The sequence below is a fragment of the Eulemur rufifrons genome, chromosome 19 (assembly GCF_041146395.1).
Source record: "Eulemur rufifrons isolate Redbay chromosome 19, OSU_ERuf_1, whole genome shotgun sequence".
NCBI lineage: Eukaryota > Metazoa > Chordata > Mammalia > Primates > Lemuridae > Eulemur > Eulemur rufifrons.
In genome coordinates, this window is record NC_091001.1 from 92,025,334 (window position 1) to 92,041,544 (window position 16,211).

General features: G+C 50.1%; 1 protein-coding gene across 3 annotated transcripts in view; it reads left to right on the forward strand.

Moving 5' to 3' along the window:
• The first annotated feature begins 4,150 nt into the window (after window positions 1-4,150).
• The window catches only part of GALNT14 (polypeptide N-acetylgalactosaminyltransferase 14), a 204,820-nt gene continuing 192,759 nt past the window's right edge, over window positions 4,151-16,211 (forward strand). For all 3 annotated transcript variants that reach the window (XM_069494464.1, XM_069494463.1, XM_069494465.1), the window contains exon 1: window positions 4,151-4,620. Coding sequence is in view for 2 of the 3 variants with exons in the window: in XM_069494463.1 (XP_069350564.1) it covers window positions 4,492-4,620 (129 nt within the window). In the remaining variant the exon portion in view is untranslated. The remainder of the gene's footprint in view (window positions 4,621-16,211) is intronic.

Here is a 16,211-nt window from a genome sequence, read left to right on the forward strand (position 1 = left end):
CCATGTCTTCTGCTGGTGCCCCCCTATTTCACAGTCTCCTTTAGGTAATTCAGGAGAAAGAATTTTCCTCTTTTCTTTAAGCAAATTGGGTCATGTATTCATGCTAGCACTTTGCATTTTCTATGGGGGCTGGGGACCATGTGTCAGGTCCCTGCAGGACACCATCACTGCAGATCAAACCACTTTCCACAACCAGCAAAGTACATGTCATTGTAGCAGTGGTAAGTTTTACACTTGGCATTTGGGTGAGGAAAAAAGAAAGTTTAGGGGCATTTCAAATAATAAAAGAAGCGGGCTTTTGAACTGCAAAGATATAAATCCCTTTCAACAAAGCAAATTATACCACGGTATATAAGAGAAAAAGGAGGGAGAGGAGTTGAGGGTAGTAGGATGGTGAAAGGAGTTGTTTAATGGATAGAGAAAGATCCAGAAAGGTGACTGTCAGATCCCTTAGATAAAGCTACCCATCTACTTGTCAAAGATGAGAAGAAACGCCGGCTGCCTTTATTCTTTTGACAAAGATGCACCAATGCGGCAGAAACAGGAGGTAAGGGGTGACAGCTCATTCTCATTTACCACGTGGCTTAAACTGCTCCATCACTGACTTTATAAGAAGGCCTTGCAGGAGACCTGGGACATGTGGTTTTGACAGGATCCACAGTGGCAAGGAGAGCGGACAGGAACACAGAAGAAAAGGGGCTGATGTATTATTTACAGTGGAGAACTTGAACAGCGCCATCGGCAGGGGTTGGCCCAAAGACTTGTATCTGTACGAATGTGGAATAAAGACAGACAGATCTTTGAATTCTCACTGCCGCTCTTTTTACTGCCGGGGAACCCTGCCAAGGCTGGGCCAGTGTACGTGTGTGTCATCTCCTCACTGTGCTGCAATCTGCCCTGCCACCGCTTACCTTTCCCGGTGGCCCAGAAGGGGTAAAGACCTCAACAGGAACTGTTGGGGCCTCTGTGGGTGAAATTTCATTAGGTTGGCACGGAGGGCATCTCGCTGGTTGTGACAGGTCTAATAAGCGTGCAGATGGCAAGACACACACACAGCCACGCACGCACACACACACACCCTCTCTGAAGTCATGCAGCAGGCGGAGAGGAGGGACTTGGGGAATCCGATCTGAAAGGAACAAAGGCTGCAGCCTCTGCAGTGGCCTGAGCGAGAGCGATGGGGAGACAGCTACAGGAAATGAGAAGCGAAGTGTGAGAACCCACAGCAGAAGCTGCGGCAGAGCATATGCATTGGGCTTCGCAGCTTCCTCCTGCTTCCAGCTTGCGTTCGTTCCATATGCTGCCGTACACAGCTTTCCGGGCCATAATGGGTTTCATTCCATAGTTTTTATACTAACATGAATGACTCACATCTGTTCCAGTCCCCAATTTGCTCTCTAATGTCTTCGGCTGTGAGAACAGCTTACACAGAACTCACCAACAACAGGAGTGGCAGAGAGGGTCCTAATCCAGGACAAGGACGGTCAGCACCCTAAATGTATGGGCTGGGAGGGTCTCTGAGAGAACATGACATTACAGATGGAGAAGCTGAGACCCGGAGAAATGAGGAACTTGTTCAAGAATATCAAGACCAGGGAAGTAGATCCATTTTAGGGCACCAGGAGAGTCCTAATACTTTTCTTATTTCCTTCTATGTTAAATCTTTTGCTAGGAGCTTTTTCTCCTCATATTGGCTGTGATGAGAAAAAAGTAACTTGGATTAACTGCCAATGATAGCTAATCCCCCATTGGGATCCACTGTGCTCGGTGTTACTTAAGCTGATTATTAAAGAGTTCTAAATATGCTCCTGAGCATGGGAGAGACCTCCAGGACTGAGCCTTGCATGGCCACTCACCTCACTTCCAGGTGTTTGAAGTCCCACCTGAAATCCACTTCAGTCCTAATGACTTTCACTGGCTCGGCAACTCAGACTAATGTGCCCTCTGGCTCATCAGCTAACAACACTTAGCAAAACTGGATCCTCTTGACAGCTTCCATAGGTGCAGGAAATCTTGACCACGTGAGTAGAGGATAAAATAATGATTCAAGAAGCAAGCACCTTGGAAGGAAATCCCCACTCTCTCAGGCATTGCAGGCCCTGCGTGGAGTGGCCCTCACTGCAGGGCCTCAGTTTCCCCATCTGCCAAACAGAACGAGGCACCTCGGCACCTCAGCAGTGTGGTGCTGCACCATGTCGGAGGCTTGGCGGTGGTGTTGTGTAACTGTCTGCCATCTGTTACTCAGGCAGCATCGCAAAGCGCTGAGCAATGGACTCTGGTGCTGCAGCTCCTGCCTGGAGCCCACAGCAGCTCAGTAGCTTGCCTGGGGGTCCCCTGCAGAGCCCGCGGCAGAGCTCTTTGCAGGCCCAAGCCTGCAGGTCCACACTGAGGCTTTTGGATGAGGTCCAGTAAGCCCGGGATGTTGCAGAGGTGGGTTTTCTTTCTGCCTCCAACTTGTCTGCTCCCAGGAAGGTGCTCTACCTGGCTTTTCCCTGGCCAAAGCGGTGGCTGCGGAGCCTACTCCAACCCTTGAGAGGGTTCTAATAAAGGCAAATGCCAGATCGTCCCCGGGGTTCTGTGTGAGGGTCTAAGAACTCAGGTAAATCTTGAAGTGGGCTGTCAAGGGTGCCCAGCTTTTCTATGCTGTTTGATTTCCACTGCTGTTCCTGACCCAAAACTTCTTATCTACAGCCTGGCCAAGAACTCTTTGGGATTGGGAGGCAGGACTTGCCTTGTGGCTGAAAGACAAGGTACCAAAACACAGGAGGCTTTGAGTAGACTCTTCCATTTCCGAGTACCAGTCTTGGGGGCACCATCTTGTTGGAGAAGGGATTCCAGAGCCCTTATTCACGGCCGTCTCACCTGCACTCAGGTATGGAAGCTTCCCCATACTGAGCTCTGCTGGGAGACAGAGGCAGGGAGGATGGTGGCTGCAGTAGTGGGGGCATCACTCCCACCTCCCCCAAAAACTTGATGAGGGTAGCAACCCTCCAACTAAAATTACACAGTTCCTGCTCTAATGCTCCCATTGGCAGACCAATGTTTTTGCTTCCCTCTTTGAGTACTTGGACACCACCAATACCCTGCAATCAGCTTTCACTACTATTCACTCGCTTGTCAGAGGAGGTATTATCCTCCCATTTTACAGAAGAGGAGTCTAAGACTGAGGGAAGGTAAACGACTTGCACAAGATTCACACAGCGAGCATGGCTGAGCTGGGTCAGGACTCCCTGGTCCCAGTGATATGGCCATTACTCCAGCCTACCTGAGGCCTGCATGGGAGTGGACTCAGAATTTGCTCTGCCTCTAGACCCAAGTGGTTTTAATCTGCAAGTGGGAGGAGGATGTGCTTCCCAAAGGCATTTGGGAAAAAGGGCTTTTGAAAGAGAATCCTCTGTATCCAGTATCTCCCTGCCCATGGTCACTCTCCAAGAACCCCATGTAGTTGGCTCAACTTTGGACCCACTTTCTTGCAAGCACAAAGCTCTGATGCTTGGCAGGGAGAGAAAACCCTTATGGGAGATAATTGCACCTTAATTTTTAAAAGGATATCTTTAAAGTTAAATTTAGACCAGCTCAGCTTTCCATTAAGCAGAAAAAGTTGCCAGGTACCTGCAGGCAGGCATAGAAACACCCTGGGGAGTTGACTGAACACAGCCTTGGCCCTGAGTGGTCAGGCGAGTGAGCTCGGGTTGGGGCAGCAGCCCTGCCAGCGCCCCTACATCCCAGCCCTGGCTTCCGGAGGGTGGGCACATTGGGGGCGGGACCCTGGTGTGAGCGCCACGTGCAGCTCCCCCGCGGTGAGCGGGAAAGTCCTCCCAGGCACAGCCCCACCTGACGCGGGTCGGCCCTTCTTCGGTCCCAGCCGGCAGCTGGGGCGGGCAACGCGGGTGCACCGTTCCCGCCCCGCCCCAACCCACCGTGGCCCGGGAGCTGTGCCCAGGGCTCGGCGCGGGCGGCCCCACAGCAGCACGGTGCGTCTCTGTCGGCGGGCGGCAGTAGCGCCCCCTCGCAGAGCCCCGCTCGCTCCCGCCCCGGCTCCCTCGCAGTCCGTCTGTCTGTGGGGCCCGCCCTCCCCCCTCGCTCCCTCCTCCCTCGTGCTCCTCCCGGAGTGCCCGGCACAGCCTCGGATTGCTTCCTCCTGGAGTCAGTTTCCCTCTCGGCGGTGGCGGGCAACGCACTGGCGGCGGCAGCGGCGGCGGCGTGGGGAGCATCTCCGCGGCCACCGCGCTCCTCCCGCTGGAGCGGGCGTCCAGCTTGGCTGCCCCTCGGCCCTTCCCTGCCGCGTCTCAGGGCGCCCTGCGCCCCCCACCTGGGCTCGCTTCTCTCTGAAGCGGGCGGGGCGCTTGCAGGGTCCCGCCGCCCTCCACCCGGATCCCGGGGCAAGCGCGCCCCAGAGGGAGGCGCTCTCCAGGACTCCTGCCCCGCCAACCCTGACCGCCGGGGGGTGCCCCAGGGACGCAGCACCGCGGAGAGGAGGCAAAGGGGACCATGCGGCGCCTGACTCGCCGCCTGGTGCTGCCGATCTTCGGGGTGCTCTGGATCACCGTGCTGCTGTTCTTCTGGGTAACCAAGAGGAAGTTGGAGGTGCCGACGGGACCTGAAGTGCAGACCCCCAAGGTGTGCGGTTTGGCGGCGCGCGGGGCGCGGGGCAGTGGCTTGCGGGAGGGCGCACAGCCCACGCGCCAGGTTTGCGGGCTCCCGGGAAGCCAGGGCGGGGGGTCTGGGTGCTGCGAGCAGGTAAAAGGCGCCGAATGCGGCTACCGTGTGATGTTTCTGGATTTAAAAAGCTCTAGGGCATCTCGGGTTCCGCGGTGTGCGTAAGTGGCAGTGGGTGTGGGTGGTGGGCGCGCGCGCTCGGGGCGGAGCGGGGCTCCCAACTTGAGCGGCGCGCGGGGGTCCCGGGGCGGCGGGGCCGCTGCTGACTGGCAGCCCTGGGGCTGGCGGTCCGCGGGCGCCGCCGGAGAGTCGCTGGTGGTTGGGAGCGGGTGGCACGGCCGGCCAGTGCGGGCGCCCGCGAGAAGTCTGGCGGCTGCGCTGACCTCCTTCCCGCAGCTGCCAGGCCCGACATCGGGAGGCCGGAGGCCGGGTGCGCCGCGCGCGTGGGCATCGCGGGCGAGAGCCCTGCAGCCTCCCGCGCGGCTGCCGCCCTGGCCCACCGGCCTGTTGTCACCCCTGCTCTTTGTTCCCGAGCCCCGCAGCTGCATTGGAAGTTGAATGCTTCCAGAACACCACTAAAGAGCCTGTGGAAACAGACGCCTTGGTGTTGGTGGGGAGTTGAAAAAATGGGAATCCGAGTGGCTTTTCCAACTCCTGCCCAGTCGGTTCATCCGAGCGGGCCAGAAGGTTCCCTCTACAGGCTCACTCTTGCCTTTAGATTCAGAGCCCTGCAGGAAGTAAGGGAAAACTTCCCCATTGCTCTGCAAACGTTCTCTGAAAATCAAATGACAAAAGGCAGACTAACAGGAGAAAAAGCGTGCAAATTCATTTGATCATAGTTTTGCTTGATGTGAGAGCCTTCAGTCTCCTCTTCCACAGCTTTGGCCGGGGGACAAGGAAGGAGCCTCTGGGGCACTTCCTGGCTAGCCAGGCAGCGTTTAGGAACTGGGTCCAGAGCAGTCCTCCAGGAACTGGGCCAAAGCCCTGGAAGAGCTGTGATTGGAAATGGGAGATCCAGACACATGGGGGTGTGGTGTAGGGGAGTCTCCCTAGCAAGTACACCACAGGAGGCCTACTGTGTGCCAGGTGCATAGTGGGTGCTTTCTTCGTAAGTAGTTGGAGTTGGGTGGCGTTATGCTTATTTGATAGATTAGGAAACAGGTTCAGAATCTTTAAGTAACTTGCCTTTGGTCACTCTACTGGTTCAAACTCAAACCTCCACACTCAGAATTTTTCCATTATATCAAGTTACTTCAGATTTCCCTTTTAACTAAGTCTTCTGGCACTTATGTTTTGGAATCTTGCCAGTGCTCAGTTGATTTCAATGAGCATTTATTTAGCACCCACGGTGTGCTCAGGCAGTGTGCTCGGTGCTATGGTTACAGAGATGCAGAACTTATTCCCTGGATCTGGGGGATTCACTCATCATTGGACTGGGACCTGCAGTGTGCTCAGGGCTAAGACAGTTCAGTGCACTGGGTGTCGTGGGAACCTGGGGGCTTCCTGGAGGAGGAGGACATAACAGAACTGAGTTGAGAAGGATGAATGGGTTTGCCAGTGGGTAGCGAGGGCATTTGAGGTAGAGATTAACTGTGCAAAACAGGCTCAGAGGAATGACACAGCACGCTGTGTGAGTGTGGCATGATTTGAGCTCAAAGTGTGTGGAGGTTGGAGGGGTGAAGGCTGGAAAGGTGTGTAAGGGCCGAGTCTGGCAGGACATTGTGGGTGTGAGGGGCCTTGGAGGGGTGTCAAGCAGAGAAGTGGTGAGGTCATACTGGGGACTTAGAATAGCCTTTATAGCTCCGGATCAATTTTCTCACTCACCTCAGACCCTGCCCACAGATCTGGAGTTTCTCTTCTTTTTCCCTTGATGGTTCTGCTATGTGTGATGTCGTTAATGATGCCTGCAGGGACGTGAACTTTCTCTGTTTTGCGTTGAACCTCATTACCTTAAGCTTACTTATTCTAGCTTTACACCAGGGATCTGGGACAAGCGATCTGCTTCCTTCCTTGTGCACTTTGTCCCTCCTCCTCCCTGCCTCTGTTCATCTTGGCATGTGCTCAACACTAGTTTGTTGCAGGCAGCTGTATGCCAGGCTCCATGCTAGGTTTAGGGCTGCTGGAGTGAGTGCACTGTGTTGTCTCCCTGCCCTTTGGCATGCGGAGCGGGGGGCCTGGGTCTCTCATAAGTTCCTGGCCGAGGCAGGATTACAAACAGATGAGTGTGCTGTGAGCTGGGGGGAGTGGTCTCATGTCAGGAGTCCAGACACACAGTGCTGCACAGTCACCCACAAGGGGCTTTTCTAGTTTTGATCACCTTTGTCTTAACATCCTTCTCTTTCCCCCCATTTTCCATACCTCCTAGAACCACAAATTCTATGGACTTCTACAATCTTGATGCTTCTTATTATTAAGTGGCCTTTTTTTTGTGAGTATTTTTTCTTTCCTATTTTTCACCTATATGTGTGGCTTTGTGTGTCTACATGTATGTGTTGTGTGTATTTGTGTCTGGTGGATGGACATCCCTCTGTATCTTAGTGTGTATGTAACTGATAGGAAGAGAGACAAAGAGACACCCCTTCTTAGATAACACCAGAACACTTTTATTCTCCATGACTGATACATACAGGAAATTTGAATATCATGTCCAAAGAAGCACAGTGGTACCCAAACCTGCCTGCATGGCAGACTCACCTGGAGAGCTCGTTTAACATACAGATTCTTGGACTTATTGAAAAGATTATGGTTCTGTGGGTTTGGGAGAAGGTCCTCAAAATAGTATTTTTACCAGGGCCCATGTGATTCTGAAGCGGTCTATTGATGGATGGCATTTGGGAGCTAGAGGAAGAATACCAAGTCTATTGATTTTTTTGTCCTTTGCTTGGCTCCATGTAAATATGGCCAAATGATTTCATTCTTCTTGAGTTTGCCTGGGGACCTAGCTCGTGTGAGTGAATGTCTTCATGTTAAATAGCAGTTGACAGAATTTGTGTAGTGCTTTATAAGTTCACAGACTTTTTAACATATGTTAGCTCATTTAATCTTTACAACAACCACACAAGAGAGATGATACTTTTTTGCAGATGAGATTAAGGAGGTGAAATATTTGGCCCAAGATAGCAAGGCTGTTCAAGTGTTCAAGTGTTAGTGTCAGGATAAAAATGGAATGGGATGGCTCTGGGAACTGCCCACCTCTTGCTTCTTCCATACCATTAAACCCCCGGCCCGCCTGGGTCTGTGCTGGTGGGTGATGCAGTGAGGCTGGGGATGTTTACAGTGGGAGCTCCCCCACCCCACCTTCCGGAGCTTCCATGGCTCATCCCTAGACCCTTGTCCTCAGAGAACTTCAAGGGGTCTCATGTAATTGTGGAGGTACAAAAGGAGGAACCACTTTTGAAGGAAATCACACACACTCTGCCATCGGAGGGCACCATATGTTGTGCTGGACACAGCACAACCTGGTAGGGCAGGTCCATCCGATGGGTGGTTGCACCCAATGGCTGCAGTGCTGTTGGTTTAGGAATCATTTGCCAGTGTAGAGATTGTTTCTTCAACAGTAGGAATTCAGATGGGACCTTTGTGGATCATAGGGAAAAAATTAAGTTTTTGAGTGAGTTCAGTAGTACTCTAGGTTTTCTTAGGAAAGGCACATGCGTAATCGTGGGGAAAGCTCTTGCCTTGGACATGCTGAAGGCTTGGAAAAGTTTCCATCCTGCCTGGGCTTCTTCCCAGCATGGTAGAGGGGCTTATTTTCCAAAGCAAGAACAGTGGGCTCTCTTCTCCTAAAAATATTCAGAGAAGTTGGGGACAGCGTAGAGATGGGAGAGGGCTCTGGTGAGGGCTCCTGAGCTGGGGATCACCCAAATCTTACATTGTCTGGTGCCAGTTGCCTTCACAGGGGCCCAGTACAAGTTCTGGTTCAGAGCTCTTAAGCCTCTATTCTCTTTTCCTCATGGGTTAGGAAACATCCCCATTCACCCAGTGATGGGATCCCCAAAGTGGGCCTGATAAAACAAAACTGATGGCCGGTGGGTCACAATCCAAGTGGTGTGGAGAAGGTGTGCTGCTCTCCTGGTTTAAGAAAATTAATTGGATTTTTTCCTTCATTTCAAGAAGAGCTGTTTCTATTAATAACTCAAGTAAAGATGTCTTTAAATTTGACTTTTTAATGTTGATTTGATTCTTTTACCACCCCCCCAAAGTATTCAGCAAAGCTCTCATTTCTGACTGAAAATCATGTAACAATTTGATGTTTTAATTGAAATTGTATTTTAACGATAACTACTATACCACTAAAAAGAACCTGAAAAATGTTTTCATTTTTTCTCTCCCCTATCATTTGTTTGCTCTTTGGAGAAGTATACAATAACAGACAGAATTAACAAAAATTCTTATTTCCAGGAAACTAAATTTAGTCCACGTGTTAGGGCTTAGTCAAAGCAAAAGAATTTTAGGCCTGAGGGTAATCTTTGAGGAAGGTATTAGAAATGTAAAGGCTTTGAATAAAGTGCCTCAGGCCCATGTTAATGTATTGGTGCCTTACTAGAAATATAGTAAATGCTATTAGAAAATAGCTTGTCTTTCTGTAACATTTGCATACCACCAATGCCTTAAAGTATATGACACTGTTATTTTATTCCCCGTTTAGTAGATAATTTCTCCCATTAAAAAAGTCATGAATTTTAGAGATAGACCCTATTAATCTAGTGATGCTCGGTGCGTGCATATTGGACTCTGTCCCGGGAATTTTGACTCTGGCAGGACCAGAAGTAGCCCATTAGGAGATGCATACTCAGCCTTTCCTTTGCTGCGCTGGTGCCTGGGCTGGGCACTGTGCTGTTTTCCATTCTAAGGCAGTTCCCTGGAGCAGGTATTGGGGATGGTGTTACCTGGTGGGCCAGAATGTGGCTTGCTCCTGCAGTGGCTCTTGTAAGAGGCTGGGAAATATGCAAGTAGTGTGTTGGGATCCCAGGTAGTCAAGAAATTGCATGTCTTCACTTTCTAGGTGTCAACAAGCTTTTTTTTTTTTTTTTTTTTTAAAACCCTGAGCCCCCATCCCATCAGGCTGGTGGGAAATTTACTCTGGGTCATTTCCGGCATGCTCTGGGTCATCCAGGGCCCAGGGGCTTGTGCAGAGTCCAGGCCTCTGGTCATCAGTGCCAAGTTGGTGGCAACTATGCCAAGTCCCAGCTCCCCTTGGCTTTCCTAGCCCACTCTCTCCCCCAGGTCCAGGTGGGGGGCCCTGTCCCAGGCGCCCATGGATCTCTGTTCTAGGGGAATCTCTTAGTCTGTTTGGGAGAGCTCCCTGTCTCCTGAATCCTTGTTCCTCTAAATGGCCTGATGTTTTGGGAAACAAAGACCAGGAATCCTTTTCTCCAACCCTCAAGAGGCACAAAATGATGCCTGCTCAAATCAGAGAAGACAGGAGGGGCAAAGCAGGAAGGAAAGAGAAATTAATGGTCCTGTCACAAGCCTCCCCCATCTGTCCAGAGAGTACCCTCTTTCAGGGCTGCCCGTCTGGTTGTATCATTTAAAAGTGCTAATTTGCACTCATCAGAGGTCATTTATAAACGGAACAGGGACAGAATAAGGCTGCCATGGGCTGACGCCTAATTTACATGCCGTCTGATTGACCTCTTTGCCTGTGTCCCTTGCCACAACTCCCCATCCCAGATTTCCAGAATAGTCTTATCCATTATCCGGCACCCAGGAACCAGTTTTGAAGATATGTATTGCTTGTGCCCTTGTTTGATTTCTAACGTTTACAGTTTTGTCACTCTTCCAGAGCATCTCAAAGTCCCTGATGCATTTTTGGAAAATAATCTGAGTTGGAAAGCAGGGACAGATCATCTTTTAGGGGGAGTCTGTGAACCCTGATGTGGCTTTTGCACATCCCACCCCAGAGACCCAGAATGACAGACTTGCCATCTGTTTGGGGAAGTGAGCCTGGCCGAGCCCGTGCCCTCCACGGCTGGCTGCGGAGTCCTCCCGCTTGCCCGCAGTTACCCTGAGCTGTGTGCGAGCCTTCCTTCTCGCCTGGTCCTCAGAGGCTCATCCTGCTCATGAGTCTTGGGAGATGGAGAGTCTGACCCTTTCTTTGTAGCTCCCATCATGTCAAAATCAAGTGTGATTTTACCCTCTGGTTTTTCTTACAGACATGGCAGCCTGGGTGTGTCTTGCTGCCATCGGCAGCACCAGGGGTAACTCTGATGCCTCTTCCTGGCTCAGTCTCCTAGACTGTGAAATGGAAGCAGCATGCTACAGAGCTGCCCATCTCCCACCTGCCTGCCAGCAGCCTGAGTGGAGTCTGGTTAGTTGTGAATAACTCTGAAGTGAGGCCTTAAGGCTGTAAATAATTATAGCACAGCTACTCTGTGTCTATTACTTATCTTTTAATTATTTTATCAGAAACGCTAGATTAACCAAAAAATAAATCAGTCTCCAAGTTCTCAGATGTTGAACTGATTAAGAAAGAACCCCTTTGGGATACAGAAGAACACGCGTGCATGCACACACACATGTGCCCTGGGGAATTCTGCAGCTCCTGAAATTTGCTGGCTCTGGTATTTTGGTATTTCAGAATAAATGGCCTGATTTGACCTTCTGGGGCAGCAGTCCTTGCATTTGGCAGTGACTGCTGCGATCCCAGGACCTAATGAGCACTAGGAAGCTGATGGGGGACAGAGAGGCAGAGATCTCAGTGGCGTGAGGCATGTGTGTGCCACCAGGGCATCCTCTTTCCTCCTGCTTTTCTGTCTACATGCCCTCCTCCCTCCAGCAAATTCTTCCTCCTCTTATTTGAGTCTCCTGAAAAGCTAGGGGGACTGTGGAGCCCCAGCAGCCTGGGGCAGGGGCCCCGTGGTGGCCGGCCCTCTGCTCTGCAGGAGCCCCGCTCATCCCTGCAGGCCCCAAGGTCAGCAGCAGCCTGCCTCTGAGCACTGCTCTTTATACAGGAAGGAGGTTGTCGCTCTGGGCCACTCTGAGCCATTCTGCATGGACACCCTGCTATCAGCACCAGCCCTTATCGCTGGAAATAAGGAGCCATCTGATACGCTGCCTCCTGGACAACGCTGATTCAAGTACAAAGTCTCTTCTGCATACCATTTCCTGGAGACAAGATTAGGCACTTAAAAAATAATTAAATTCTCCTCATGTCACTTGTCTTCCTAACCGTAAGCACTACAGAGATCTTTCAAGGAAATGCAGAAGCACGGGGCACACTCCCTTGTTCCTGCCGTGGGGTTTGAACGCCCAGATGAAGAGGACGGCCAACCAGCTGCCTTCTTCCTAATGACGGTGAAACCCAATCTGCATCATGGCCAGGAGAGAGCAGGGAAACATCAACAGAACCGGCAGGCCCGCCCCTCTTGACAGTCTCTCTCCAGAGAGGTTAACTATCCCTTTTCTCTGTCCTCACTAAGGTTTGGAAATGAGGATTTTCTTCCCCAGCAGTCTGGGCTGAAGATTTATGCAGCTTCTGTTATTCCTCAGAGAGTACTAATCATTCATGCTCCCCCCAGCCACAGAGAGACTGGTCCAATCAATATTTATGCGCCCAGCACTTGCAGCTGCAACATGCAGGCGTAATGGACGATGCCAAATTCCTTGGTGGCCGTTGAAAAATTAGCTGGTGCCTGTATTTCAAGCTCATTGTTTTCCAGGATCTCAGGGAGATCAGGCCATGTGTTCCACAGATTAATTAAGCCACCCAGATAATTGGCTATTAATAGATGGCCAATTGATGGCTGCCAGCTGGGTGCTGAATTGACTAATGTCCTTATGGTGGGCAGGTGGTCTTCATCAGAAGAGGAACTGGCTGAAAGACTTGACTAATTAAAGGGTGAATCAGGAAAAGGAAGATAAGAGGTAGCTTCTTTCCCCACCACGTGGTGTGGCGCTTTACAGTTTACACAGCGTTTGTGTTCACAAATGCATCATTTGATCCTTACCGTGACCCCGTGAGGTGGATGTTATTATTCTTCTTGTTTTCTGAAGTATGATGAATCTGAAGTGAAAAGAGGAAAGAGACTTTGGCAAACTCCCCTACCCAGCAGGTGGACTTGAACTCACTCTTTTGACGGTCACACACATGCTGTTTCTGTTAGGGCCACGCTCACCTTCAGGAAAATGAAAAAAATATATATGTCTATGTTATATGTATATTTTCAGATGGAGAAGAAGGTAGTGCTCTTGCTGAGAAATGCCGCCCTACCTCTGATAAGACACCAGCATTGCTTTTTTACCTACAGAGGGAAACTGAGGAAGGGATTAAGAGAAATACAGAGCCCATCTCTGGTGTGCCGTGGGAGTACCGGGAGGCCTTTGGGTTTTATTCCAGGAAAGGCCAAGTTTAACCCACTCTTGGGCCCTTCAGAGATGTTCCACAGAACTGCTGCCTTCTGGCATGGAAAGATGCCAGGGCTGCAGTTGCAGACTCGGGTGCTGTGAGAAGTGAAGAGAGGCTCCCCCGACCCAAGGCCCATTGTCACGTGCTGGCTCTGGGGGAGCCCGAGCTCCCCTGCCACCTCCCTCCTGTGCCTGCAGGGTTCGACAGTGGGAAGTGAGGCTCTGCTGTCATTCATGAAGCTGCTCCAACTCGGAAGCCAGCAGGATTGTGGAATTCAGACAGAAACTGTTGGTTTGAATCCCTTTCGTGATGTATGTGGTCTTTAAACAATCAGAAGTCATTCCCTTCTAAGAGGAAAAGGGTCCTTTGAAAGAACCTAACATATCCCGTTTGAAGAGCAAGGCAGGTAGGTGAGGGAATGACTCCAGGAAGTGATCCTGCCTGTGTCTCTAGTGCAGAGGACGCCCTGCCTGTGTCTTGCTGGTTAGCCTTGAAGACGACTGAGGACTGCTCAGGGCTGCCTGGTTGCCAGACTGCTGGTTCTGCCCAGTACAGGGACCAGGCTCTTTGTAGCTGCTTTGTTTTTTGTTTTTTTTTTTTTTTTTGAGACAGAGTCTCGCTTTGTTGCCCGGGCTACAGTGAATGCCGTGGCGTCAGCCTAGCTCACAGCAACCTCAAACTCCTGGGCTTAAGCAATCCTACTGCCTCAGCCTCCCGGGTAGCTGGGACTACAGGCATGTGCCACCATGCCCGGCTAATTTTTTCTATATATATTTTAGTTGGCCAGATAATTTCTTTCTATTTTTAGTAGAGACGGGGTCTCGCTGTTGGTCAGGCTGGTCTCGAACTTCTGACCTTGAGCAATCCACCCGCCTCGGCCTCCCAGAGTGCTAGGATTACAGGCGTGAGCCACCACGCCCGGCCTGTAGCTGCTTTGGAAGTTGGGCTTGAGTCATGTAGCTGCTGCCTATGTGTATGTTTAGACTTGGAGGCTGCTAAAGTCTTCCTGGGTATTTTGTCTGCAATGCTGGTAAGCTATTGGAAGGCTCCTGGTGGTGCTTTTGTTATGTGGCCTAAATGACAAAGCTGGTCCCTTTTTCACCGTTGTCCATTTCTCCCGAGCATGGAGACATTAAAGGGTATTGTATTGTTCAAGACTGTGTGTGGAATAAAATTGAAAAGAAATGTAAACCTAGATAACTCTGACATTTCCCCTCTGTACTTGGAGGCCCTGATCATTTGCCCTATTCTGGATCAGATCAACTTTCTACAATTCTCTTTGCCTCTGTTATAACTGGGATTATGGTTTCTGCCCTAGGTTTCAGCTTTTCTCTTAAAACTGAGAGTATGTTTGGGTAAACTTCCTGGCAGCATCTACTAAGCTGGACGTATGTGTGTACCTATGACCCCGCAATTTCACTCCTACATATAAACCCAACAGAAATGTGTATGTATTTCCGTGATTGTCATGCACTCAAGTTGGAGTAGGCAAACTTTTCTGTAAAGGGCTAGAAAGTAAGTTTATATGGTCTCTGATGTAACTGTTCAACTCTGCAGTTGTAGCATGAAAGACGGTATGTGAGTTAGTGTCACTGTCTTCTAGTAAAACTTTATTTATGGGTGTTGATATTTGAATTTCATCTATTTTTTACAACTCATAAAGTATTATTCTTTTGGCATTACTTTCAAAGATTTATAAATGTAACATTCATTGTTAGTTTGTGGGACGTACCAGGGCAGGTGGCAGGCCAGACCTGCAGGCTGCGGATTCCATTAGATCAAGTACAAGAACAGATGAGACTCATCTCTGGTGTTTGAAGTCAGTTCATGGCTACTCTTGGTTGGGGTTAATGACTGGAAGGGAACAGGGGGACATTTTGGGGGAACTGGTACCGTTGGGTTTCTGGATTTGGGTGCTGGTTACCCTGTGGAAATTCGTAGAACAGACGTTCATTTCTCTTTGTGTATTCCATGTCAAGAAAAAGTTCCAAAAGAAAAATCTGAACTGAGCATGTGGCTTCTGACTCCAGGTTTTAGCACCTCACTTAGGGTCAGAGCCTAGCAGTTTCCAGTCTTTCTATAACCACTGGTTTCTAATCCCTGAATAAGAGAGTCTTTGGAGAAAGGTCTTGGTTTGAGTTTTCTGTTTCCCAGACCTTACTCCCTTTGATAGATGGAGAGACATTTAACAACTGGTGTGGCACAGGCGCCAGCTAACCAAAGCATGGACTGGATCACAGGAAGGTGAGGGGTCCTAGAGCAGAGTGGCATTTAGGACAGTAAGTAGGGAACTCTAAGTAGGAGACTGGTTGGTACCGTTGCCCCACACAGCATCTGGGCTGAAATCCGCCTGGGCTCCTAGGTGGAGGCCTACTTGCAGAGAATGGAGTTATATGGCACAAGCCACTGGCTTTTAGAAAAAACAGCTTCTTGTTTGTGCATCTAGAGAAAAAGGCAGAGAACTAACAACCTGAGCTGCTAGTAAATGTTAGAAATGCCGAGGGAGGAATGCACGAGGCCGAGGTGAAGGAAAAGAAAGTTTATTTTAACGTCAGACAGGCCAAATCCAACATGGTGTCAGCCCCGAAATGGGGGGCATCTAGGGCTTTTATAGTTGGATTTGGGCGGGCCTTCAAAAGGGTGGGGCCAGTTTAAAGGGCAAGTTCCCATGGAACCTCCCACCAGCCTCTGGGTTCAGCCTAGTAGTAAGTGCCAGGGCTTAGTCACCTACTCTTCACAACAGCCCTGCATCACATGCATTATTAGCTTTGTTTTCCAGATAAGGAACACGGAGGCTTAGGGAAATTAAGTGACTTTCCCCAGGTCACACCACGCATGAGCAGGCAGAGGATCTAGATCCCAAACCAGATCTGTCTGGCTCCAGAACACCCACCTGCTTCCCCCTTTTCCCATGCTCACCCCGAGCCTCCCTCTCTCACAGTCACACCCAGTCTGGCCTCTTGATGGGGAGGACCTGTGTATAGTTTTCCCTGGGCAACCAGCCCTTGAGCCTAAGTTTTCTCTACTTCCCAGAATTATACACATCTTGTTTAGATCAGACACTGTTGAATGAAATAGATTTACATCAGAAGTTCTCTCTTCTAGGATGAGTCACTTTAAAACAATATTTAGAGAGAAAATTTTACAACATTTTCAAAGAGAAATATGTTGCACTTTCACTATCTGACATCCTTTTATGAACACT